This window comes from Protopterus annectens, chromosome 5.part0 (assembly GCF_019279795.1).
Source record: "Protopterus annectens isolate FY-2018-M chromosome 5.part0, PAN1.0, whole genome shotgun sequence".
Taxonomy (NCBI): Eukaryota; Metazoa; Chordata; order Ceratodontiformes; family Protopteridae; genus Protopterus; species Protopterus annectens.
Genome location: NC_056735.1, coordinates 6,799,816 through 6,827,729, shown reverse-complemented (window position 1 = coordinate 6,827,729; position 27,914 = coordinate 6,799,816). Strand labels below are relative to the sequence as shown.

Sequence of the window (27,914 nt, the reverse complement as noted above, 5' to 3'; positions counted from 1 at the left end):
GAACAGGATTCCGATTACTCTGATGCTTCTGAATATGAAGACATGCAACCTCTCTCTGCTTATGAGGATTCTGATGCAGAGGAATCCATTCCTTCTGCCTCTCCACCTGAGGATTTTTCATTTGGGGAAACCCTTCATACTTTAAGGGAGCCTTTGCAATGGGAATGTCAAGACTATCCTCAGTCAAAAAAGAGACTCGGGGAATTCTTAGATTTACCACAGCGCGGACCTTTGGCCATTCCTACTGTCCTGGATGTTGTGGATGATGATTTTTTATGGAATCCAGTTTGACTCCTGACACCCGTCCGCCTGCTCCCAGGAAACCTGGCAGGTACTACAGACCATGTCATATCCAAATTATTGGACACACCATTGAACAAAGACAATTTATTTGGCACCAAGGCAGAAGAGGTCTTAAAAAAGATGGAAGAAAAAGCTAAATCTGTGCAGACAGACTTCTTACAGGTCCAGCCACCGAGGTTCAGTAGGCATTGCCCCTCCAAGCACTAGTTCTTTCCTGCCCCCTCCAGGCCAGCTCAGCCTAGACCCAGGGGAAGCAGACCCCCCCCCCCAGACAGCAGCCCCAGGGAATGCAGAGCTCTAAGCAATGGAGTTCCTCCTCTTCAAAAACAGGGTGTGCAAAGCCCCACCCCCCTTATGGTAAGAACTCACAATGACTTTACACCTCCACCCCTTACCTCTGCCCACCTGCTTTTGCCCCTAGGAGGAAAACTCTCCTTCCATGCAAGCAACTGGGCGTCTATTACCAATGACCGATGGGTCCGCAACATAGTGTCCCAAGGATACAAATTTATTTCCACACACTGCCAATCTCAAAAGGGTTTCCAGATCTTCCTCCAAAACAGTGGGCAGAGGCCAAAAAGCAAGTCCTTTCTCTGCTCTCCATGAGGGCAATACAGCATGTTCCTGCAGAACAGATAGGCCAAGGTTTCTATTCCAGACTCTTCCTGGTACCCAGAAAAGAGGGCACCTGGTGCCCAATCCTCTATCTATCTATTCTAAATACCTTTCTGGTGATACCAAAATTCAAAATGCTCACCCTCCAGCAGCTTCTTCCTATGCTTTCCAAAGATGCTTGGTTAGCCACCCTAGACCTAAAAGAGGCCTACCTACACATTCCATTCAGGGAATCTTGCAGGAAATATCTACGTTTCAGGGCAGGATCTATGCACTTTCAGTTCTCTGTGCTTCCCTTTGGCTTATCCACTGCTCCCATAGTTTTCACAAAATGCCTGGCCTCAACCATTGCTTTTAGCAGACAAAGAAATATTCAGATTTACCCTTACTTAGACGAATGCCTGATTCAGGCAGACAGTCAGGAAAAGCTGTTACAGCACCTGACCTTTGTAAAGGACCTACTGATCTCCCTGGGGTATATTATCAACTAAAAGAAATCAAAACTAGTCCCCACACAAAAAATGTATTCCTGGGACCAAGCCTGGACACAGCATCCCAGATGGCATTCCTTACTCCAGAAAAACAAACCTATCAGGCTGCTTCTCTCAACTAGCCACCAGAACCCAGTTATCCGCAAGGAAAATCCTGCAAGCTCTAGGGTTCATGGCCTCCTGCATTCTACTCATTCCATATGCCAGATTGCATATGAGGAAACTACAATGATACCTAAAAAGCCTTTGGTGCAACACTCTCAAGACCTGGAAACTATCATACCGATGATACCTTGTCTAAGGAAAGATTTTCTTTGGTGGGCTGTAGCATGCAACCACAACAAGGGACTTCCCTTCTCACAACCCCATGCTGCCCAGACCCTCACCTCACAAATGCATCAGACTATGCCTGGGATGCACACCTGGATGGCAGGTGCATTCAGGGCCATTGGAGCCCAAATCAAATACATCTGCACATCAACCAAAAAGAGATGCTCGCGGTTCAGCACGCCGTGACAGCTTCCAGACCCCTACTCTCCCCGGGGCCTCTATTGATCAAAACAGACACCACAGTGATGTGGTATATCACCAAGCAGGGAGGGGACTCAATCTTATCCTCTCTGCTAGCTCGCCATGACCCTTTGGCACATGGCCTCAGTCATGCAACTACACCTGCTAGCACAATTCTTGCCAGGCTCCCTAAACTCTCTGGCAGACAGCTTGAGCAGAAACCTGCTAGACCCACACGAGTAGCAGCTAGATCACAGAACAGTCACCTTTGTAACCCAGAAATGAGGCACCCCGAAGGTGGACCTCTTTGCTTCCCACTCCAATCATCAGCTTAGCAATTTCTACATTAGGGAATCTCACAGCAAGCCCTGGAAAGTGGATGCTCTATTCTTCATTGGGTAAACCTCTCGTTCTATGCATTTACTCCTCTACCACTCATTTCAAGGGTACTGCTCAAAATAAGGGAGGAAAATCCAAAAAAAAAAAAAAAAACCTGGTACCCACTTCTGTGCAGCCGGTTACCCCTGCCACCATGGCACCTACCTCAGATCCCAACACTCCTGACCCAGATGAATGGAGAATTCATGCCTCCCCAATTGCAGACCCTCAACCTGGCAGCCTGGCTTATTCCCTGACGTCTCCTCAAGCTGCCAGCCTAAGCAAACAAGTCCTAGATGTTATACATGAGGCCAGATGCCCCAGCACTAGAAAATCCTATGCTGACAAGTGAAAAAGGTTTCGCACCTGGATCCAGGCTAAGGAAGCCGGAACGGCACAGCCCTCCCTACCTCTCATCCTGGATTACCTAGCAGACCTACTACACAGGGGTCTATCCTTCTCTTCTATTAAAATTCATGCCTCTGCCATCTCTGCTCATTACAGAGCAGAGCCCACCTCTCTTCTCACACCCTCTTATCAAACCGATCCTAAGAGGGGCTAACAACTTAAGGCCAGCGAGAAGAGCTCCTTCCCCAGCTTGGGATCTTAACTTTGTGTTGGAAAAGCTCACCCTAATCCCCCCCCCCCCCTTGAACCTGCAGCTTCAGCAGAGTTAAAATTCCTCTCTTGGAAGACAGCCTTGCTTCTGGACATCACTTCAGCTAGAAGAGTATCAGAGCTACAAGCACTCATGGCTGTAGAGACCTTCATCATTTTCCATGCTGATAGGGTCTCAGTCAGGACTAACCCATCCTTCATGCCTAAAGTGGTGTCCAGTGTGGCTCTCAACCAATCCATTCATTTGCCCACCTTTTTCCCTAACCCACAAAACAAGGGGGAAAGGATTCTGCACTCTCTAGATGTGCACAGACAGCTCAGATTCTGTCTGGACAGGACTAAATCTGTTAGAAAAACTGATCAATTGCTAGTCAGCTTCGCAGCAGGGGCAGAGGGCAAGGCCATATCCAAACAAACAATCTCCAAATGGATAGCACACTGCATCCATTTCTGCTACAAACAGCACGGGAAACCGCCCCCAAAGGGGGTCAGGATGCATTCCACCAGGGCAACCTCCACCTCTGCAGCTTTTCTCAGAGTTGTCCTGGAGGCTGCAACATGGACATATGTTCATATCTACGCAATGCATTACCACTTGCCTATCTTCTCCAACTCCAGGGCAGGCTTTGCCACCGCAGTCTTGCAGGGCATCCCAGCCAGCTCCCAATCTTCTTGACTGCCTCCACCCTTTTCTTCAGCTTTGGGAATCAATCCAAATGTGATGACTGCAACAGTGAAACATGAAAAACATAGTAAAGTTGTATACACTTACCATAAATGTAGATGTTCGTGTGTATTCACTGTTGTAGACCTTTTTTCGCAATAAATGAAAGTCACTACATGATTGTCTGCTTCCCTCCTCCCTTTAGAATAGTTGTTATTTAAGGATTATTATAGCTAGATAATTAGGCTTGTTAAATATCTTCTTTAGACAGCATTTTTCTTGAGTGCACTAGATAAAACTTTCTGGTATACTTCTATGTTATATATAGCGCTTCTCGTAGGTCATAGATTAGTAGTTAAGTTAATAATGTTATATTGACTTTTTATAGATCTTACAGGATTAGAGCGAGATAAGGTTATTTTATTATTATATTTGCCTATTTTTATTGGATTTCAGAATAGTTGGAAGTACTGTGTTATTAGTTTTTTAAAAATTGTTCTGATGTCTGAGGATTCCACTGGTTTCAAAAAAACTGTTCGGCCTGTGAACACAAGATACCACCCCAAGACCCCCATTCCATTTGTGTTTACTGCCTGTGTCCCACCCACTTGTAGGATAGCTACAGCATCTGTGCTTCATTCAGCACCAGAGCTGTTCAGGGCAGAAAGGAGAACCCATTCTTAAGGTACTTATTGCCGCGCAGACAGGGTCCAGGATGTCCACTGAATTCAAGATGCGTTCCACGTCTTCTGAGAAGAAGAGAAAAAAGAGAAGGGGTGATCTAAAGAAAAAGGAAGAGAGAAACAGAGAGAGAGAGAAAAACAAAGCAAAACTGACTGAAAGAGGCAAGAAGAAAGGACAGAGAGAGATGCCTATGAAAAGATCTCTAGATCCAAATGCTATTCCGGGTCTGGCACCTAAGTTGTGAGGCAGTTGGATGTAACTGCAACCAGTATCTGAACTCCCTTCTTGAAACCTTTTTCTCTGGGAATGATCTGTCCCCCGGGCTTCTTTCCCCAGTACTTCAAAAGCTCCATCTGTAGCTTCATCTTCATGGTCTTCTTGATCCACCAGAAGTCTGACTGAAATAGATGTCAACCATATGATGAGGAAATTTCTGAGGATGCAGATTCACCTGGAGGTTCTCCTGGACCCATCCCCAATGAGAGTACTGGGATCAGGCCCATTGACACCATCCCTAGTTGTTCTGATGCGGTACACCTTTATGAAGCTGACACATATGGGTGCAAATCCCTCTATCATACCAGCATTAGATCCAGTGTCCTTGAAAACTTCGGCTTCGATTTCTTCCCTCACTTTTTCAATACCATTACTTTCAGATCAGGAGGAGTCCTGTAGCCAGAGTGTCAGTCTTGGGGCCCAAACTGTGGAGTTGAATCCTTAGTTTTTAGTCCTTTCCTCCCTCTCAGTCCTTTGGCTGTAAATAGCTTGGCTCTGTGGTCTTCTTCTGAGATGTCCACTTTTGGAGTAAGGAAAGCTACTGACTGTGCTAATAGTGGTAGTTCTTCCCCAGCTCTGTTAGCTGAGTCAGCTTTTGAGGCTGTGGAGAAGGCCTTGGCTTGACCAAGAAGACTGGTATGTGCACTAAGGTTGGATGCACCCTGACTCCCATTGGATCCTGTACCTCCTTCCTGTCATTTGGGTTGATAGAGACAGGCAGCCCCCATCATTTGAGACTGCTAGACATTTGAGCTCTGCTTCTACTGATGTGTCTCCATCAGAGAGCCTGAGACACATTCCCTAGAAAAGGACATGCAAGCTGAAGCATATAGACTCCTCTCCTTAGTCTGTCATTGAAGACACCGACTTAAATGATGAAGAAGGTTTCCCAGGAACCCCCCCCCCCCCCCGATGTCTCCTTTAGAAATATTCTGGAATTGATGAAACAGAGTGGGGAGGGTTGGTCCACATAAACTGCTTCTTCTGAGTGTGTTTATTGATGCTTTTGGGTCTGGCCTTGACACTCTGGCTGTTCCCACCACCTCACGTCTTAATAGAGGTCATCATTCAGAAGGCTCGGATGGAGCCTAATGTTGCAGAGCCTGTTCTCCAAAACCAGACAAGATTTTAGGTTCCCCCAAGGATAAGAAACATGGGGTACAAGGGTCCCCTAGTAGATGCTGTTATGGTAGCAGCAGCCAGAAAAAGGGACTGTCAGAGGAAAGCTCCTTTGTCCACCCCCCCCCCCCCAACGAGTCAGGGGCATTGGACAGACTGGAAAAATGGACATATGCTTCAGTGACCTTTGCACTTGGAGCACTGAACTATCTAACATACCTGACATGTTTCCAAAAAGACTTGATCAGGGAGCTCTCCAAATATCTTTCAGGTAGCTTACCTATGGACATCTAGAAGCCGGTGGATGCCCAAATATCTGCCTTGCAATCTTCCTTAAATATGGCCATGAGACTGCTATCTAATCAGCTGATGGTAATACCTGTACCAGCTGCCCTTGATGTTCCATGCAAATGCCATGCCTGGATACGTTTATGCAGTTTTGCAGAGCTTCAAGGCGCACTTCTTAAATGCCCCCTATGATGGTTTCACCTTGTTTGGACCGAATGTAAAAGTGATTCTTACCAGGATCAAACAGGATGGCAAGACCTTGTCTGCCATGGGCATCCATTTTTTTCTACTCCTCAAGAATCTTTTTCGTGGAGTCAGAGAGGAGGTAGAAAAATGTACTTAACCATAAAAGATAGAGCCATGTTGTCTTATTTTTATCTGGTCAACTCCACTCCCTCCTTCCCCCTTCCAAACTGTCATTTTTCCTCTTCTGTGAATCGATCAAACCTTGTTGGGACCATGTCTGTGTCTTGTTCCACTTTCCTGTGTAGTGGATAACGTGCAATATCCCTTTTTTTCTGCATTCCTTCCTAAGAGCATGAGACCATTTGGAATCGGTCAGCAAACTTAATCTGAGGAAAATCATCTAGGAGGAGGGAATTGTGGGTGGGGGAGGAGTCAGAGCTCTCGGCTACAATACTCCGGTAAAAGGAGCCAAGTTGGGATCCATCCAGATCTGACTTCCCACATTGAACCAGATGAAAAAAAGGCAACATGGATCTATCGTTATGGCAAGTACATAACTTTCATTTTACTGCAGGCTTACATTGTACTGATGGCATCACTTGAGATTTTGTCAAAATTGCTCAAACCTAACAGCTTCAATATTAAATTGCTTGAATCTTTTTTCCTTCAGCCTTATGCTGCCATTTAAAATGTGATGACTTAATTTTATATACGTTAGTAGAAATGCAAACTGTAGTAACAATTTTCGTTATCAAACAGTAAGCATACGTTTTCTTTTAACAATTTTCATTCACTCTATTACCAAAATTGCTACTTTTCTTTAAACTTCACTTCTTCTCCTGATTGTTATTCTTCATGTATTGCTCCCACAAATTCCATTTATTTCTGTAAACTTTGCAATTTAAAGGTCATCTTTAAACTGCTTAACTCAAACATTCACAAGCCACTCACTCCACAGCTCCTCTGCTTGTTGTGCACACCAATATAATTGATGTTCTTCGTGTTTCACTGTTGCAGTCATCACATTTGGGTTATCTGCCTGCAGGTAGCCCTCAGCCGGCCTGAATACCAGAGTCTTCGGATTTCTGCGTCGGATGCGGTCTCTTCTTCCATGACGTCAGGGGTATAAAACATGCAACTGACGCCATTACATCGGTCTTTCTTGCCATGCGGTGCCCGAAGTAGAAGCAGTTCGCAAATGCCGGTCGGCCGTCTCCTGAGATTTTCATTTTCGAGTTTCAGACCCGAAGTCTTCAAAAAAGATAAGTACCACGTTGGGGATCCTTTTTCTTGTTCCAACCGATGTCAGTAAAAGTTAACAATTGTCTTGCCTGTGGAAAGCAAATACCTCATAGAGATTTTCATTCTTACTGCATCCCCTGTTTAGGCCCAGACCACGACATCCCTCGCTGTCTGTTTTGTGCCTTGTTCAACCCCCGAACTATTCATCGTCTGGCTATTTTTGCAGTCAATTACTTTCGTACTCGATCTCAGTACTCTGAAATGGCTTTGTTAAACCATCCGACTACTGATGTTCCGAAAAAACGTAATGATAAAGACAGAGGCAGACCACATAGGTCCAAAACTGCCGACAACGCTTCTGTTAAGCTAGTCGCCAGTCCGCCGGTACTCAGTGAGGTGCTGTTGCAACCCCTGATACTCGCTACTTCAGATTCGCAGGCTTCTGCTGGGACCCATTAGGAGTCCTGGATGCCACAAGATGCTTCTTCGACTATGGGACCTGCGGATGTGTGTATCTTGGATGGGGTCCAGAGCCGCTGTGCAGGCACCGGCTTCTGAGGGTGTATTCAGGCCTACAGATATTCATATTAAACCAACGCCATCGTTTCCATCCAGAAGTTCCAAATCCCTCAGGCCAAAAACTCGCACTACGCATAGAAATCCAATGACCAAACCCGCATGCTCAGGCCCATAGGCCTCAAAAACAAATGCTTAGAATGGCTGAAGACCTTATTACCTTAATTAGGGGAAGCCAACCTTCCCCCTCTAAGAGACCTAGAACTGAATTTCTTTCTGATTCTTCTGATCAGGAATCTGATATTTCTGCTCCTTCTGATTACCAGGATTTGCCCTTATCTACTTATGAGGATTCTGATGCAGAGGATTCCATTCCCTCTGCCTCCCCTCCTGAAGATCTTTCTTTCAGTAAAACCTTGTATACTCTTAGGGAACATTTCCGCTGGGAAAGCCAGGATTACTCCGAGTCCAAAAAGAGACTTAGGAAGTTCTTACTCCTGCCTCAACACAGGCCTTTAGCTATCCCTCCTGTTCTGGACATTGTAGATGATGCTTTCTTGGAATCTAGCCTTACGCCAGACACTTTACCTCCAGCTCCCAGAAAACCTGACTGGTACTACAGAGTACCTTACTCTCACAAGTTCCTCTTCAAGAATCCTGCGGGTCCAGAGACCATTTCCCAAGGACCTAAAGGCATTAAGGCCTCTGCTGCCAAAAATCCTACCCCTTCTGATAGAGATTCTAGAGCCTTAGACAGATGGGGTAAGAAGGTATACACGTCTGCTACTTTGGCTATTAGTGCTTTAAATTTCCAGTTTCATATGTTAGAGTATCAGTCGCATGTTATGGGACTACTTAAACAGAAAATGTTGATTCCTGACTGTGCTGAACACAAAGAATTACAAGATTTAATGCATTCTGCAGAACAAAGTTGGTAAACACACTTTGCAATGTGGTTTTGATGCTTTAGAAGCATCTTGCAGGGCTGCTGTCACTGGGTCTGTACTTGGAAGGCATGCTTGGCTTAAGGAACAAAACTTGCCAGATCATGTTAAAGCTAAATTACTGGATGCTCCCTTAAACCAAGACCGCCATTTTGGCAACAAAGCAGAAGTCATCCTCAAAAGGATGGAGGAAAAAGCTAAATCTATGCAAACTGTTAAAGAATTCCCACAAGTACAGCCTCCCAGGTTCAGTAGGCATTGGCCTTCAAAGAACTGGTCCTTTCCAGTCCCTTCCAGGCCTTCTCAGTCCAAATCCAGGAACAGCAGACCACCGAGGCTACAGTCTGTCTACGCACAGACCTTAGCAGTGGGGGACTCCCACTTCCAAAGCAGGGAGTAGTAAGCCACCCCTATGGTAAAATGGCACAGTGACGTAACCGTAATCCTTCCAAGCCATGTCAACTACCTGCTTCCTTAGGAGGAAAGCTCGTCCTGCATGCAAGAAACTGGGAACTCATTACCCAGGACAATGGGTTTTGAACATAGTTTCCCAAGGATACAGATTCCACTTCACACACTACCAACCCCAAATGGTTGGCCAGACCTACCCCCAAATCAATGGGCAGAGGCCCAACAGCAGGTTCTCTCACTTCTCAGTATCAGGGCTATTCAACCTGTCCCAGCAGAACAAAGGGGACAAGGTTTTTATTCAAGACTTTTTCTGGTACGCAGAAAAGACAGCTCCTGGCATCCTATCCTGGACACCTCTATTCTCAACACCTTACTGGTAGTTCCAAAATTCAAAATGCTAACTCTTCAACAGCTTCTTCCCATGCTAGCCAAGGATGCCTGGCTGGCAACCCTAGACTTAAAGGAAGCTTACCTGCACATCCCAATAAGGGAATCTTGCAGGACATACCAATGGTTCAGGGCAGGCTCCATGCACTGTCAGCTCTCTTCACTTCCCTTTGGCTTATCTACTACGCCCAGGGTATTCACAAAGTGTCTAGCTCCAGCTATTGCATTTTGCAGGCAGAGAAATATTCAAATTTACCCATACTTGGACGACTGTCTGATTCAGGCAGAAAGCCAGGACTTGCTATTACCACACCTGGCATTCGTAAAGAAACTTCTAAGCTCACTGGGGTGCACCATCATCGAAAAGAAATCTCATCTAGTACCCTGCCAACAGATTGTATTCCTGGGAGCAGGCTTGAACACAACTTCCCAGATGGCATTTCTCACTCTGGAGAAACAAGTTAGACAACCTACTTCAAACTATTGGCCACAAAACCCCAGCTATCTGCAAGGAAAATACTGCAAGCCCTGGGGTTCATGGCCTCTTGCATTCTACTAATTCCATGTGCAAGACTGTATATGAGGAAACTCCAGTGGTATATAAAAAGCCTATGGTGTCAACATTCTTAGGACCTGGAAACAATGATTTCTATCATTCCTTGTATGTAGACAGAGGCCTGCTACCACAAAAAGGGACTTCCTTTCACTCTACCCAAACCCTAACAACAGACGCATCAGACTATGCATGGGGGGCTCACATGGCAGGGCAGTGCATTCAGGGCAAATGGAACTCGTGACAGATGCACCTGCATATCAATAAAAAAGAAATGTTAGCTGCACAGAATGCTCTGACAGCCTTCAAAGACCGTATTCTTCCAGGACAACTATTAGTAAAAACAGACACCACAGTTATGTGGTACATAAACAAGCAGGGGGGAACCCACTCGTACCCTCTGCAGACTAGCCATGGCTCTGTGGAACACAGCCTTGAGCTACCAAGTACACCTACAAGCTCAATTCCTGCCAGGTAAACTAAATTCATTGGCAGACTTAAACAGAAATCTCATGGATCCACACGAATGGAAACTAGAACCCGAAATATTCAACCTCTTGAGGAACAAATGGGGGATTCCAGAGATAGACCTGTTTGCCTCCCCTCAGATCTACCAATTGAACAAATTCTGCACAAGAACTCCCCACAGTCAAGCTTGGAAAGTGGATGCCTGTCCTTTACCTGGGAAAGCCTCTCGATTTATGCCTTTCCCCCTCTGCCTCTCCTCTCGAAGGTTCTACTAAAGATCAAACAGGACAAGCCAAGGACAATACTGATTGCACCAGACTGGCCACATCAACACTGGTACCCCTTCTTGCGCAGTATGACACTGCTGCAACCATGGCACATGCCTCAGACTCCCTCCCTGCTGTCCCAGCAGGCGGGCCAGGTTCTGCACCCTCCCCCCCCAGGAGAGCTCCCACTCCAGCCTGGGACCTTAATTTTGTATTGGAAAAGCTCACTCTTCCCCCCTTTGAGCCAGCTGCAACAGCAGAGTTGAAATTCCTTTCTTGGAAAACAGCCTTCCTTCTAGCCATCACTTCAGCAAGAAGAGTGTCTGAATTACAGGCCCTCATGGCAGTGGAACCCTTCATTATCTTCCGTGTGGACAGGGTTTTCCTCAGGTCTAATCCTTCCTTTATGCCCAAGATGGTATCTAGTTTGGCCCTAAACCAGTCCATTCATTTGTCTACTTTTTTCTCTAATCCACAAAACAAAGGGGAACGAATACTGCACTCTCTGGACATGCATAGACAACTTAGATTTTATTTGGACAGGACTAAGCTTCTCAGAAAATCTGAACAGCTGTTAGTTGGTTTTGCTGCAGGGGCAGAGGGGAAGGCCTTTTCAAAGCAAACCCTCTCCAAATGGATAGCCCATTGTATTCATTTCTGCTACAAGCACCATGGAAAACCTACCCCACAGGGGATTAGATCACATTCCACCAGGGCTGCATCTGCCTCTGTGGCTTTTCTCAGAGGAGTCCCTACCAGGGACATACTAGAAGCTGCTTCCTGGAGCTCTGTACATACCTTCACGAAGCATTACCACATGCCTATGTTTAAATCCAGAGCTGGATTTGCCACTGCAGTCTTGCAGGGTTTAATAGCTGGCCCTAATGCTCTTTAACGTCCTCCTCCCTTCCATAGCTTTGGGAATCAACCCAAATGTGATGACTGCAACAGTGAAACACGAAGAACATAGTACAGTTGTGTACACTTACCATAAATGTAGATGTTCGAGTGTATTCACTGTTGCAGTCCTGGTTACCCTCCCTCCAACCCCCTGACTTCTCTTGGCTCTACCTTTCCTTCTTGTTTGGTATATTTAATTTTTCTGGTGTATTTGCTTTATGATGGGGGTATACTATACCATATAATTGCTTCCCATTGTGGGGACACCTGGCATCTGGGGCAAGAAAGACTGATGTAATGGCATTGGCTGCATGTTTTATACCCCTGATGACCTGATGTCATGGAAGAAGAGACAGCATCCGACTCAGAAATCCGAAGACTCTGGTATTCAGGCCAGCTGAGGGCTACCTGCAGGCAGATAACCCAAATGTGATGACTGCAACAGTGAATACACTCGAACATCTACATTTATGGTTAAGTGTACACAACTGTACTTTCTGATGAAGTCAGCTTGTAAGCAGGGGCTTGGGAGATTAACCATTTACAGTCTGCCTGAGCACAGCTGACAACTGCAAACGCAACCGTTCCAAAACACCCTTCTGACTGATTAGCTGATTTGGCAAATGCATGTCTATTAATTCCTTATGTGGCTGTCCACATGGTGACTGTTCCACTTTATTTTGTGTTTTGGGAAAGTGTGATGTCATTGTGCTACTTCGTGATGTGAAATATATTTTTTATGTGGTACTCCCCCCCCCCCCCCCTCACCAGCTGCCAGCCTTCAGTCTTTTTCCTATTAGACTAGAGTCCAATCATTCCCTAGGAGTGGGGATTGTTCTCTCATGTCTCCTTTGAAAGGAGTCATCCAGTCAATCTTCAAGGAGTTTTGTGGTCTCACTGGCATCCTGGCAAGAGCGCACTTTGTATGAATAGCCCTAGCATCTCCCCTCGGGGTGCGATGTGGCATATGACCATGGAAGGGACCACTTATGCCCATCTAACAGCATGGGATATGGTTCCCCTGTACACAGCTGTAATGGTTTACAATTATTAACTTGGGTGGGCACATCCACAGTTGTCACTGCATTGGACTTCATCCGATGACTGCATCCTTGTCCTCCACCAGTTTGTGCACTGGAGCAGCAGTGTAAGACTGTCTGGGACCCCACCTCTGCCTCCTACGTTGGGTGCCTCTATCCCCCTCTGCCATGCTATTAAACAGCAAAGTCACTATTTGAATCCAGGTAATCTAGGGTGTAGTTTGGGCTTTATCCTTTTAGCTATGATGTGGAGTATTCTGCTTTCAGACATAGTGATTGAGATTTTTTTCAGAAATAGTGTTGCAATGATTACCTTATCTGTCAGTTTGTTGCATAGATATTTTCATACCTTAAAAAATTAAAAGTGTTTATATATGTATATTCATTTTGGGTAATTTACATTTTTTATGCTTTATAAGGCTTATTAAATTAAGTACATACAGTACAGTACTCACTGGTAGCCATAAAATTTACATTTGTAAAGGTGTTATGATTTCCTCTCTCTTTAGTGTGCTGCAAGCCATCAGAAAGACTATTTGTGATTGGGAGTCAGGACATGAACCTTTTAATGATCCAGCCCTCCGGGGAGAAAAGGACCCTAAGGGTGGTTTTGATATTAAAGTCCCAAGAAGAGCAGTTGGACCTTCCACTACTCAGGTACTTTAGTAGTAGTGCTTGTATTAAACTATATATTTCCCTCTTGCTTTGTTGCTGAAAATGCTGTATATTGATGTCTTTACATACAGAGTGAGTAACCTTTCTTCTACTTAAGGAATATTGTTTTAAGAGAAAACTGTGAGCTTTGTTTTGTCCATTAAGATCTGCATGCACTTTTATTCCCATTATCTGCAGTCTGCCAGTCATCCCTTACACCAGAATGCTCCCTTTAATATCAAGAGCCATGGAAGCAAAACTCTAATCACAGTTATGTTATGGACTGTAGATGTTCTTCGTGTTTCACTGTTGCAGTCATCACATTTGGGTGATCTGTCTGCAGTAGCCCTCAGTCGGCCTGACTAACGAAGTCTTGGGTCCTCCGTCGGTTGCTGTCCCTTCGTTCGTGATGGCAGGTCATCAGGGGTATAAAACATGCAGCCGACACCATTACATCAGTCTTTCTTGCTGTGCGGTGCCCAAAGCAGAAGCAGTTTGCAAATGTCGGTCGGCCATCTCCTGAAATTTTCATTTTCGAGTTTCAGAACCAAAGTCTTCAATTAAAAGCTAAGTACCCCATTGAGGAAACTTTTTCTTGCTCTAAGCCAATGTCAGTAAAAGTAAATAATTGCATTACTTGTGGAAAGCAAATACCTCATAAAGATTTTCATTCGTACTGTATTCTTTGCCTAGGCCCTGACCATGACGTACTTCGCTGTCAGTTTTGTGCCTTATTTAAACCACGAACTGTCCGTCGTCGGTATATTTTCACTTCTAAATATTTTGGTGCTCGGTGCAATTATCCTGAGATGTCTTCGGTAAGCCATCCGACTACCGTCATTCCGAAAAAACGCAAAGGTAAAGATGGAGACAGGCCGCCTAGGTCCAAAGCTGACGACGACGCTTCTCCTAGTCAGCAGTTCGCCAGTACTCAGTGAGGCGCTTTTGCAGCCCCTGATACCCACTACTTCAGATTCGCAGGCCTGTACTGAGACCCATTCGGAGTCCGGTATGTCGCAAGATGCTTCAACTGTGGAACCTGCAAATGTCTCTACCTTGGATGGGTCCAGAGCCGCTATGCAGGCACACCGGCTTCTGAGGGTGTATTCAGGCCTACTGACTTGCGTATTAAACTGACACCATCTTCTTCTTCAAGGCCTAAAACTTGAACCATGCCTAGAAAACTGGCACCCAGACAGCATGGTCAGGCCTCTATGCCTAAAAAACAAATGATAAGAATGGCTGAAGACCTTATTACTTTATTCAGGGAAGCCAGGATTTACCTTATCCTAAATTTTAAGGGGGTTGCTTCTGGACATCACTTCAGCTAGAAGAGTATCAGAGCTACAAGCACTCATGGCTGTAGAGACCTTCATCATTTTCCATGCTGATAGGGTCTCAGTCGGGACTAACCCATCCTTCATGCCTAAAGTGGTATCCAGTGTGGCTCTCAACCAATCCATTTATTTGCCCACCTTTTTCCCTAACCCACAAAACAAGGGGGAAAGGATTCTGCACTCTCTAGATGTGCACAGACAGCTCAGATTCTGTCTGGACAGGACTAAATCTGTTAGAAAAACTGATCAATTGCTAGTCAGCTTTGCAGCAGGGGCAGAGGGCAAGGCTATATCCAAACAAACAATCTCCAAATGGATAACACACTGCATCCATTTCTGCTACAAACAGCACGGGAAACCGCCCCCAAAGGGGGTCAGGATGCATTCCACCAGGACAACCTCCACCTCTGCATCTTTTCTCAGAGTTGTCCCCACCGGGACATCCTAGAGGCTGCAACATGGACATATGTTCATATCTACGCAATGCATTACCACTTGCCTATCTTCTCCAACTCCAGGGCAGGCTTTGCCACCGCAGTCTTGCAGGGCATCTCAACCAGCTCCCAATCTTCTTGACTGCCTCCACCCTTTTCTTCAGCTTTGGGAATCAATCCAAATGTGATGACTGCAACAGTGAAACATGAAAAACATAGTAAAGTTGTATACACTTACCATAAATGTAGATGTTCGTGTGTATTCACTGTTGTAGTCCCCCCCCCCCCCTGCTCCATCCCCCTGGTCTGTCTCTCTCTTCCTCTCTCCTTACATGGAATTTTTTATATTTACTTTCCACCATAACATAGCTCCATATTTGGGGGCTCCTGACAGGGCAAGAAAAACTGATGTAATGGCGTCGGCTGCCTGATTTTGTACCACTGACGACCTGACGTCAGTCCTGGAGCGACAACAACCGACGCAGAAATACTAAGCCTCTGGTATTCTGGCCAACTGAGGGCTACCCCTGGCAGGATAACCAAAATCTGATGACTGCAACAGTGAATAGACTAGAACATCTACATTTATGGTAAGTGTACACAACTGTACTTGCTTTAACCTTTGTCAGGTCCTCTAAATATATTCTTATTACTTCTTTCCTATGTCTGATTATTTTAATTCTGCCCTATTTTTTAACTCAGTTTTCATTTTTTCCCACTCACTGGTTATCCCTACTAAAGAAATTTCTGTCTTCTCTAATAATTCTTGAATAATTTCCAGTACCCATTCCTTAAATTCCTCTCTTTTTGACAGCCAAGTAGGAAATTGACATTCTCATTTTTACTTGATTACCCTGCATCTTTATCTTCCCTTTTTATCAGTGCATACTCTGAAGTAGTTATTGGATGTGTGTTAAAACTTCCAGTTAAATACACAAGTTTAATTTATAGGGGCCAGTTATTTTTAGCCCCATAACAGAGCACACTTGCTGGCCAACATCCAGCAAAAAGAGGTGAATATTGTTTGAACTGTGCTTCCTCTTTAGCTGTGTATCAGCCAATGCTGTGGGCTGAGACAAGAGACAAGCTCTACACTGGAATGTCAGAAAGACCTGAAAGACAGACCAGAATGACAGTATCTGCCTGTGGCTAATTCAGCTACAAGGAATTATACTATGGCAGTAACAAAGCTCAAAACCTCTGCAGTGTATTCACACAGATGTACACAGGAGACAACAATGCTGGTGTTCTAGAATTACTTCTTTAAGGCAGTCTAAGCAATTTGTTGTCAAGCAGACAGGATGCTGCTGCACTGCATTACCTCTTTGCTGCAATTTGGAGGATGCCTTCTTGGCCCTCTGAAGCTACCCTTTTGAGAAGCAGCAGCCTTATGTACTTCCTTTAATAAGGTTTCAGTAGACAAGACTAGTGGCAGTGCTTAGTTCAAGGTCTTCACCTTCATTAGATACGGAGCCTTTGATGTGTAATCAAAATCCAGGAGAGTCTTTAGAAGGAATTTTTAACTGGGCTTTATGTTGTGATTCTTCCTGTCTTCTTCCTGTAGTTTAGGTGATTGTTTTGCAAAGTATTTGTCTACTGAGTGAAACTGGCCCAACCACGGTAACTTAGTTTTGCAAGTTGTGTGTAGATAACGCCATACTTAAGACCCATGATGATGTGATGTTGTCTGTCTGATTCCGCATGTGGTATGCCGGATCCTGTTGGATCTGACCTCGGAGCTTTACATCAAAGTATTGGATTGACCTCGGAGCTTTACACCAAAGTATTGGATTTGACAGCTCTGACTCTTCCCCTACCCACAATTCCCTTCTCCTAGCTGATTTACCTCGGATCTCATTTGCCACCTGCCAAACCAAATGTGTTTGCTGAAAGCTACACCTTTTTTCGCAATAAATGAAAGTCACTACATGATTGTCTGCTTCCCTCCTCCCTTTAGAATAGTTGTTATTTAAGGATTATTATAGCTAGATAATTAGGCTTGTTAAATATCTTCTTTAGACAGCATTTTTCTTGAGTGCACTAGATAAAACTTTCTGGTATACTTCTATGTTATATATAGCGCTTCTCGTAGGTCATAGATTAGTAGTTAAGTTAATAATGTTATATTGACTTTATTATAGATCTTACAGGATTAGAGCGAGATAAGGTTATTTTATTGTTATATTTGTGTATTTTTATTGGATTTCAGAATAGTTGGAAGTACTGTGTTATTAGTTTTTTAAAAATTGTTCTGATGTCTGAGGATTCCACTGGTTTCAAAAAAACTGTTCGGCCTGTGAACACAAGATACCACCCCAAGACCCCCATTCCATTTGTGTTTACTGCCTGTGTCCCACCCACTTGTAGGATAGCTACAGCATCTGTGCTTCATTCAGCACCAGAGCTGTTCAGGGCAGAAAGGAGAACCCATTCTTAAGGTACTTCTTGCCGCGCAGATAGGGTCCAGGATGTCCACTGAATTCAAGATGCGTTCCACGTCTTCTGACAAGAAGAGAAAAAAGAGAAGGGGTGATCTAAAGAAAAAGGAAGAGAGAAACAGAGAGAGAGAGAAAAACAAAGAAAAACTGACTGAAAGAGGCAAGAAGAAAGGACAGAGAGAGATGCCTATGAAAAGATCTCTAGATCCAAATGCTATTCCGTGTCTGGCACCTAAGTTGTGAGGCAGTTGGATCTAACTGCAACCAGTATCTGAACACCCTTCCTGAAACCTTTTTCTCTGGGAATGATCAGTCCCCCGGGCTTCTTTCCCCAGTACTTCAAAAGCTCCATCTGTAGCTTCATCTTCATGGTCTTCTTGATCCACCAGAAGTCTGACTGAAATAGATGTCAACCATATGATGAGGAAATTTCTGAGGATGCAGATTCACCTGGAGGTTCTCCTGGTCCCATCCCAAATGAGAGTACTGGGATCAGGCCCATTGACACCATCTCTACTTGTTCTGATGCGGTACACCTTTATGAAGCTGACACATATGGGTGCAAATCCCTCTATCATACCAGCATTAGATCCAGTGTCCTTGAAAACTTCGGCTTCGATTTCTTCCCTCACTTTTTCAATACCATTACTTTCAGATCAGGAGGAGTCCTGTAGCCAGAGTGTCAGTCTTGGGGCCCAAACTGTGGAGTTGAATCCTGAGTTTTTAGTCCTTTCCTCCCTCTCAGTCCTTTGGCTCTAAATAGCTCAGCTCTGTGGTCCTCTTCTGAGATGTCCACTTTTGGAGTAAGGAAAGCTACTGACTGTGCTAATAGTGGTAGTTCTTCCCCAGCTCTGTTAGCTGAGTCAGCTTTTGAGGCTGTGGAGAAGGCCTTGGCTTGACCAAGAAGACTGGTATGTGCACTAAGATTGGATGCACCCCAACTCCCATTGGATCCTGTACCTCCTTCCTGTCATTTGGGTTGATAGAGACAGGCAGCCCCCATCATTTGAGACTGCTAGACATTTGAGCTCTGCTTCTACTGATGTGTCTCCATCAGAGAGCCTGAGACACATTCCCTAGAAAAGGACATGCAAGCTGAAGCATATAGACTCCTCTCCTTAGTCTGTCATTGAAGACACCGACTTAAATGATAAAGAAGGTTTCCCAAGAACCCCCCCTGATGTCTCCTTTAGAAATATTCTGGAATTGATGAAACAGAGTGGGGAGGGTTGGTCCACATAAACTGCTTCTTCTGATTGTGTTTATTGATGCTTTTGGGTCTGGCCTTGACGCTCTGGCTGTTCCCACCACCTCACGTCTTAATAGATGTCATCATTCAGAAGGCTCGGATGGTTTCACCTTGTTTGGACCGAATGTAAAAGTGATTCTTACCAGGATCAAACAGGATGGCAAGACCTTGTCTGCCATGGGCATCCATTTTATTCTACTCCTCAAAAATCTTTTTCTTGGAATCAGAGAGGAGGTAGAAAAATGTGCTTAACCATAAAAGATAGAGCCATGTTGTCTTATTTTTATCCGGTCAACTCCACTCCCTCCTTCCCCCTTCCAAACTGTCATTTTTCCTCTTCTGGGAATCGATCAAACCTTGTTGGGACCATGTCTGTGTCTTGTTCCACTTTCCTGTATAGTGGACAACATGCAATGTCCCTTTTTTTCTGCATTCCTTCCTAAGAGCATGAGACCATTTGGAATCGGTCAGCAAACTTAATCTGAGGAAAATCATCTAGGAGGAGAGGGAATTGTGGTTGGGGGAGGAGTCAGAGCTCTCTGCTACAATACTCCGGTAAAAGGAGCCAAGTTGGGATCCATCCAGATCTGACATCCCACATTGAACCAGATGAAAAAAAGGCAACATGGATCTATCGATGTTCATCGTGCATACAGCTGCAGTCATTATAGATGGGTTCTCCTGCCATCAGGCGGGTCCTCGGTCGGCCGAATTCCAAAGTCTAGGTCCGGCGTCGGTTGTTGTCGCCTTCTTCCCTGACGTCAGTGCGACAGGGGTATACAAGACACAGCCGACGCCATTTTCTTCAGTCTTTTTGCCGCGGTGCCCGAAGCAGAAGCAGTTCGCAAGTGCCGGTCGGCCAGCTCCTGAAATTATGAAAATTTGGAAACCGAAGTCTTCTTTAAAGCTAAGTACCCCGTTGGGGAAACTTTTCTTGCCTCTTGCCTCAGACCGATGTCAGACAAAGTTAACAATTGTATTTCTTGTGGGAAGCAAATACCGCATAAGGATTTCCATTCCCTCTGTATTCCTTGTTTAGCCCCAGACCACGACGTCGCGGGCTGTCGCTTTTGTGCTACTTTTAATAAACGCACTATTAAGCGTCGGGCGGAGTTCGCCCAGCACTTTTTTGGTAAAGCTTTTAACTATAAAATGTCGTCGGAGACTCCAACTACCGTTTTGCCCAAAAAATGCAAGGACAAAGACCGACACGCAAGGTCCGCGGTCTCCACTGACACCACGCCAAAACCGGCTACACGTGGTCCGGTTCTCAGTGAGGCGCCTACGCAGCCCCTGACTACCGACGGCACTTCTCTGGCGGTGTCCTCTGTAACCGAGACCGCAGGTTCCTCGGTCCACACCCTGACTACAGCTACCGAAGCCACTGTGGGTGTTGAGCCTCTTAATGTGGACAGGTCTACTTCCACCCATGGTGTCTTCAGACCTTCTTCTTCCTTTTCCATCAAGGCCTTTACTAAGTCTAAATCAGCCATGCACTCCCAGAGGCCTGTTGCACAGGGCCCATCTCCAGGCCCCATGCCTAAAAAGCAGATGCTCAAAATGGCTGAGGATTTAATTACTCTTATCAGGGTTCCCAAACCCACGGACAAGAGACCCAGAGTGGAGGAAGAATCTCCCTCTTCTGACCAGGGCTCCATTATTTCAGAACATTCTGATGAAGAGGAGCATTCGTACTCCCCTTTTGAAGATTCTGATGCAGAACAGTCCAATGTCCTTCATGGATGCATCTGCAGTCATAACAACTGGGTTGTCCTGTCGTCAGGCAGCCCTTCGGTCGGCCGGATTCCAAAGTCTGGGTCCGCGGCTGATGTCGACTCCACCCAACGTCATCTCTGTTGGTCTTGGTATAAAGGCATCAGCCGGCGCCATTTTCTTCAGTCTTTCTTGCGGCGTGGCCGAAGCAGAAGCTGTTTGCAAGTGCCGGTCGGTCAGAACCAGAGATTCCTACTACCGAATACTACTTCGAAGACTTCTAAAAAGCTAAGTACCCCGTTGGGGACCTTTTCTTGCCTCAGCCGATGTCAGAAAAAGTAAACAATTGTTTAACTTGTGGGAAACAAATACCTCATAAGGATTTCCACTCTTACTGCCTACCTTGTTTAGGCCCAGACCACAACGTAGCTGCCTGTTCAGCCTGTGCTTCCTTCAACCGACGAGCGGCTTAGGCGTCGGTCGGAGTTTGCTGAACAGTTTTTCGCTCGATTTTGCGTACATTATGCCGTTGGATCATCCGACTACCCAAATAATTAAAAAGCAAGAAAAAAGACCGACACTGGTGGTCGCGGTTTCGCTGAAACCACGGATAAGCAAACTGAGTGTCTCGGTTTCGGCGAAACCGAGAAAACCGGTCATTCCTCAGCCGAAACCATCACTACTACCGAGGCTCCTGCTACTACAGTTGAATTGGCCTCTGAAATTGTACCTTCTACTGTGGCTTCTAGTGAGTTATCTGACACCATCCCTTTGGATGTTTCTACCCCAGCACGTGGTGCTGCTAGGCCTCCTGCAGCCATGTCTATCAAGGCCTTTGCCAGGGCCAAGGCAGCAAAAACTGTTAGTACAGTTCCTGCTAAGGCCCCCTTTCACAAACACCCTTCTAGCTCTCAGATGCTTACCCTGGCAGAGGATTTGATTTCTTTAATTAGGGGATCCCAATCACACCCAGACAGGGCCTCTCAGCCTCCAGAAAAGAGACCTAGAACAGAGCCACCCCAGCAGGAAGGCTCTGATGATTCTTCGGAGGACTCAGACACTACAGAACAGCCAGAGGCTCCTTTGTCCACTTATGAAGACTCAGATGTTGATGATTCCATTCCATCCGTCTCTCCACCAGAGGAATTCTCCTTTGGGGAAACCTTACATGCCATGAGAGAACAATTCCAATGGCAAGGACAGGATTTCTCAGACTCAAGAAAAAGGCTTAGAACCTTTCTGCCTGCGCAACACAGGCCCTTAGCTATACCTCCAGTTTTGCCTGTTGTGGATGATGCATTTAATGACGTTTGCACTGCACCTGATTCCTTACCCCCAGCTCCTGCCAAACCAGACAGATTTTACAGGGTGCCTAACACTCATCACCACCTTTACAAGGCCCCACTTGCAGACCCTGAGACTATTTCCCAGGGGCCTAAGGCAGTAGCCTCTACCTCTACAAAAAAACCCTCTCCCTTCTGAAAGGGAAGCCAGGTCATTAGACAGATGGGGCAAAAAAGTTTACACATCCGCCACTCTCTCAGCTAGAGCTTTAAACTGTAGTTTCACATGATTCAATATCAAGAGTTTATGCTTGATCAGTTGTCTAAAACTTTCCTCTGAAGAAACCTTAGATAAGAAATATGTCTTAGAAATGGTGAATAACATACAGCAGGTTAGTAACCATTCTTTGAAATGTGGCTATGATGCACTGGAGGCTTCATTTAGATCAGCCATGACTGGCACAGTGATAAGAAGGCATGCATGGTTGAAAGAACAAGTCCTGCCGGATCATGTAAAAGCAAAGTTGTTAGATGCTCCTATGGATAAGGACAATCTATTTGGTACTTCCGCTCAACAGGTAATGAAGAAAATGGAAGAGAAGGCAAAATCTGTACAAACAGTTAAGGATTTCTTACAGGTTCAACCCCCTCGGTTTAGCAGAAACTGGCCTGCCAAGAATTGGTCCTTTCCAGACTCCTCAAAGACCCAAAGAGGCAGGTATAGACGCTCTAGAGGCAGAAACCAATCCAGAGGTAGTGCCTACAGAGGACGACAGTGGCAAGGTAACAACCAGAGAGGCACTGACACAAACACTGCCACTGCAGCAGGACAATCTCAGTGACTTGGCTCTGACACCGCCTACCAGAGAGCAAATAGCAGCACCTTTAGGCGGAAAGCTAGCCTTATTTTCAAAAAATTGGCACTATATCACAAAAGACAAGTGGATTTTAAAAACCATAGACCAAGGCTACAGGTTCCACTTCCACACCTTACCAGTAAACAGTGGAATGCCAAACCACCAACTCAAAAAACAGAAGCTCTAAACCAGGTAATTCAGCTAACCAACATGAGAGCTGTGGAGAGAGTACCACAAAATCAACAGGGCAAAGGATTTTACTCCAGACTCTTTCTAGTCCCAAGAAAAGAAAAGACTTGGAGACCCATTCTCGATCTGTCCGTCTTAAACACATACATCATCGTTCCAAAATTCAAAATGCTGACCTTACAGCAACTTCTTCCCATGCTGGGCAAGGAGTGTTGGCTGGTGACTCTAGACCTCAAGGAGGCATACCTGCACGTCCCCATTCGACCAATTTGCAGAAGATACCTCAGATTCCTTGCAGGATCAGAGCATTATCAATTCTCAGCATTGCCCTTTGGCTTATCTACTGTGCCCAGAGTATTCACAAAATGCCTGGCATCAGTAATTGCTCATTGCAGGCTACAGGGAATCCAAATCTATCCATACCTGGACGATTGCCTGCTACAAGCGGACAACAAAGACAAGCTGACAACAGATTTACAAAGGGTCATTTACTTGTTACAAGCCCTGGGATACACAGTCAATCTAAAAAAGTCAAGGCTGATTCCATCCCAGACAAGAACTTTCTTGGGTGCAGAATTGGATAAAGTAAAACAAATGGCATTCCTGACTGCAGAAAAACAAGAACAACTTCCTCATTACTTCTTGGCATTAACAAAGCAGAACAAACTAACAGCAAGAAAAATACTGCAGGCCTTGGGATTCATGGCATCATGCATAATCCTGATTCCTCATGCAAGACTGCATATGAGAAAGCTACAGTGGTACCTAAAAACTTATGGTCTCAGCACAGCCACAGCCTAGAAACCGAAATACCGCTAATCCCATGCCTGAAACAAGAATTCCTATGGTGGGCAAGCATGCCAGGCAAACCTAGGCTTGCCCTTCCACAAAGGTCAAGCGAACCAGATCATCAACAGACGCCTCAGACCTAGGTTGGGGGCACATGTTGGACAAATGCATACAAGGATTGTGGACTCCAGACCAGCTGCACCTGCACATAAACCAAAAGAAATGCTGGCAGTACAGCTAGCAATCCAGAAATTCAAACCTTTCTAAAAGAAGGCCATTTATTGATAAGGACAGACAACACCACAGTCATGTGGTACATCAACAAGCAAGGGGCACTCATTCTTACCCCTATGCAGAATGACTCTGGACCTTTGGAACATGGCACTGAACTACAACATCCAGTTACAGGCAACCTTTGTGCCAGGAAAAGAAAATACACTAGCAGATATGTTAAGCAGAACCACATCGAATGCTCACGAATGGATGCTGCACCGGACATATTCAAGGCCATCACAAGAAAATGGGGAATACCACAAATAGACCTGTTCGCATCCCCACTCAACCACCAACTCAGGAAATTCTGCACAAGGACGTGCCACCCTCTTGCATGGAAGGTGGACTCCCTTTCCTTCAGTTGGAAAGGCCTGACAGCTTATGCCTTCCCACCTCTTCCTTTGATGCACAAGGTACTGCTGAAAATCAAAGAGGAACAACCAAGGATAATCCTGATAGCTCCAAATTGGCCAAGACAACACTGGTATCCCTTGCTCAGGAGCATGTCTCAGGGGAGAATGTGGCCAATACCTCTGATGCCCTTGATGTTAACTCAGAACAAATACAGCATCCTGCATCCAAACCTAAAACCTTACAACTGACTGCCTGGAACATCACTTAAGAACAACCAACCCAGATTTATCCCAAAGGGTTAAAGACATTATACTTGAAGCCCAGACCTTCAACAAGAAGGAACTATGCAGGAAAATGGAAAAGGTTTGCCACTTGGAGTGCTGAAAGAGGAAAAGATGTGTCAAACATAGACATTGCTAACATCCTGGAATACTTGGCAGAGCTTCTACACACAGGTCTCTCCTATTCCTCCATCAAGATACATGCATCAGCTATCTCTGCGGAATACAGCTATGATCCGCCTGTCTACTCACATCCTCTACTCAGGCAATTCCTCAGAGGAATCAAGAATGTAAAACCTCCTAGGAAACCACCACTGCCAGCATGGGACTTAAATTTTGTACTAGAAAAATTAACACTCCCACCATTTGAACCAGCAGGAACAGCGGATCTTCAACACCTGTCATGGAAAACTGCTTTCCTCCTGGCAATTACTTCAGCAAGAAGGGTTTCAGAACTCCAGGCCTTAATGGCAGTACAACCCTTCCTGATCTTCCATCAAGATAGAGTCTCCATGAGAACTAATCCTACATTTATGCCAAAGGTGGTATCCAGAGTGTCCTTAAACCAGGCAATCCACCTACCTACCTTCTTTCCCAACCCACAGAACAGGGGGGAAAGACTACTGCATACTTTGGATGTACATAGACAGTTACGCTACTACCTGGACAGAACTAAAGAAAACAGAAAGACTGACCAGCTGTTAGTGGCCTATGCACCAGGAAGGGAAGGAAAAGCAATTTCCAAGCAAACAATCTCCAAATGGATCGGAAATTGCATAAGATTCTGTTACTTCCACCATGGGAAACCAATGCCACAGAACATAAGACCTCATTCAACAAGAGCTACAACCACTACCACAGCATTCTTACGAGGAGTGGCAACCAAGGACATTATTGAGGCGGCTACTTGGACCTCCGTGCATACATTTGCCAAGCATTACAATTTACCTTTATATTCCAGATCCCGAGCAGGGTTTGCCACTGCTGTACTGCAAGGGATCCTGACTACACCATAATTTTTACTTATTTTTCCTCCACCCCTAGTTTAGCTATGGTATTCTACCCATATGTTATGACTGCAGATGCATCCATGAAGGACATAGTACAGTTTTGTACCTACCATAAATGTAGATGTCCGAACTGGATAGCATCTGCAGTCAGGATTACCCACCCTCCTTCCCCTCTGTGGTACTCCTAGGGTATTTACACTCCTAATAGCTAGCTGGGGGGGGGAGTCTCTTATGGTGTATTTGTTTGTATATATGTACATACATGCTTATTTTTTGTACATGCCTTCTTCCTTGTCTGCATACATTGGCATTTATCAAAATTTTAGCCTTCCAAGAGGGCCACTGGCATCTGGGGCAAGAAAAACTGAAGAAAATGGCGTCGGCTGATGCCTTTATACCCGAAGACCAACAGAGATGACGTCGGGTGGAGTGCGACATCAGCCGAAGCCGGACCCAGACTTTGGAATCCGGCCGACCGAAGGGCTGCCTGACGACAGGACAACCCAGTTGTTATGACTGCAGATGCTATCCAGTTCGGACATCTACATTTATGGTAGGTACAAAACTGTACTTTCCTTCTGTATCACCCCCAGAAGATTTCTCATTCGGGGAAACCTTGCATACCTTGAGGGAACACTTCCATTGGGAAGGCAAGGATTTTTCAGATTCAAAGAAAAGGCTTAGGGAATTTCTTCTGCTACCTCAGCACAGACCTCTGGCAATACCTCCTGTCTTGGACATACTTGATGATGTTTATTCGGAGGCTTGCCTTAATCCGGATTCCCTGCCTCCAGCCCCAGTCAAGCCTGATAGGTACTACAGAGTTCCTAACTCGCACCAATTTCTTTACAAAAGCCATAATGCTGACCCAGAAACCATTTCTCAGGGCCCCAAGGGAATGAAGGCCTCTACTGCTAAGAATCCATTACCTTCCGAAAGAGAGTCTAGATCCTTGGAAAAGTGGGGAAAAAAGGTATATACCTCGGCCACTCTAGCCATGAGGGCCTTAAATTGTCAGTTCCATATGCTTAAATATCAGCAGTTTCTGTTATCACAATTAAAGAATAAAATGTCACAACCTGAACAACCAGATCTGAAGGAGTTGCAGGATATGATGCATAGTGCAGAACAAGTGGGTAAGCACACCTTACAATGTGGTTATGATGCTCTAGAGGCCTCAAGTAGAGCTGCAGTTACAGGATCAGTCATTCGTAGAAATGCCTGGCTTACGGAACAAACCTTGCCTGATCATGCCAAAGCTAAATTACTAGATGCTCCTTTACAAAAGGATGTATTATTTGGTACTAATGCTGAGGAAATACTAAGGAAAATGGAAGAAAAAGCTAAATCTATGCAAACTGTTAAGGCTTTTCTACAGGTACAACCACCACGTTTTAGTAGAAATTGGCCTTCAAAAAACTGGTCCTTTCCAGCCACGGACAAGCCCCAAAGAGGTAGATACAGACGCGCAAGGGGCAGAGGACAATCTCAAGGATCATGTAGAGGCAGACAATGGCAACCTCCAGCATCAAGAGGTGGTGAAGACCGTGCACAGCAATACAGAAAACAAACCCAATGACTTTCCCCTTTGCATGCCAAGCAAGGCTCAAGTGGCAGCACCCTTGGGAGGAAAGCTGGCATTATTTTCAAAAAATTGGCATATTGTCACAAAAGACAAATGGATCCTGGACATTATAAACAGAGGCTACAGATTTCATTTTCACACTCTTCCAAAAATGAGAGGCATGCCGAACCTGCCACACAATCAAAGGGCAGACGCTCAAATACAAATTTCAAAGCTCATGGACATGAAAGCTATTCAAGAGGTACCTACTCACGAACAAGGTAAAGGTTTTATTCCAGACTATTCCTGGTACCAAGGAAGGAACCGATTGGAGACCCATTTTGGACTTATACATGGTAAACAGATTTCTACTGGTAGCAAAATTCAAGATGCTGACCTTACAGCAGCTTCTTCCCATGCTGGGCAAGGGGTCTTGGCTGGTAACATTGGACCTCAAGGAGGCATACCTGCATGTCCCAATCAGACAAAGCTGCAGAAGATACCTCAGATTTCTTGCAGGTTCAATCCACTATCAATTCTCTGCATTGCCCTTTGGCTTATCTGCTGCGCCCAGAGTATTCACGAAATGCCTGGCATCAGTAATTGCCTACTGCAGACTTCAAGGGATAC

General features: G+C 45.3%; 1 protein-coding gene across 1 annotated transcript in view; it reads left to right on the top strand.

Moving 5' to 3' along the window:
- The window catches only part of CYFIP1 (cytoplasmic FMR1 interacting protein 1), a 2,370,671-nt gene that overhangs the window by 1,158,366 nt on the left and 1,184,391 nt on the right, over positions 1–27,914 (top strand). The window contains exon 14 of the mRNA XM_044072062.1: positions 13,369–13,516. Coding sequence (XP_043927997.1) covers positions 13,369–13,516 — 148 coding nt within the window. The remainder of the gene's footprint in view (positions 1–13,368; positions 13,517–27,914) is intronic.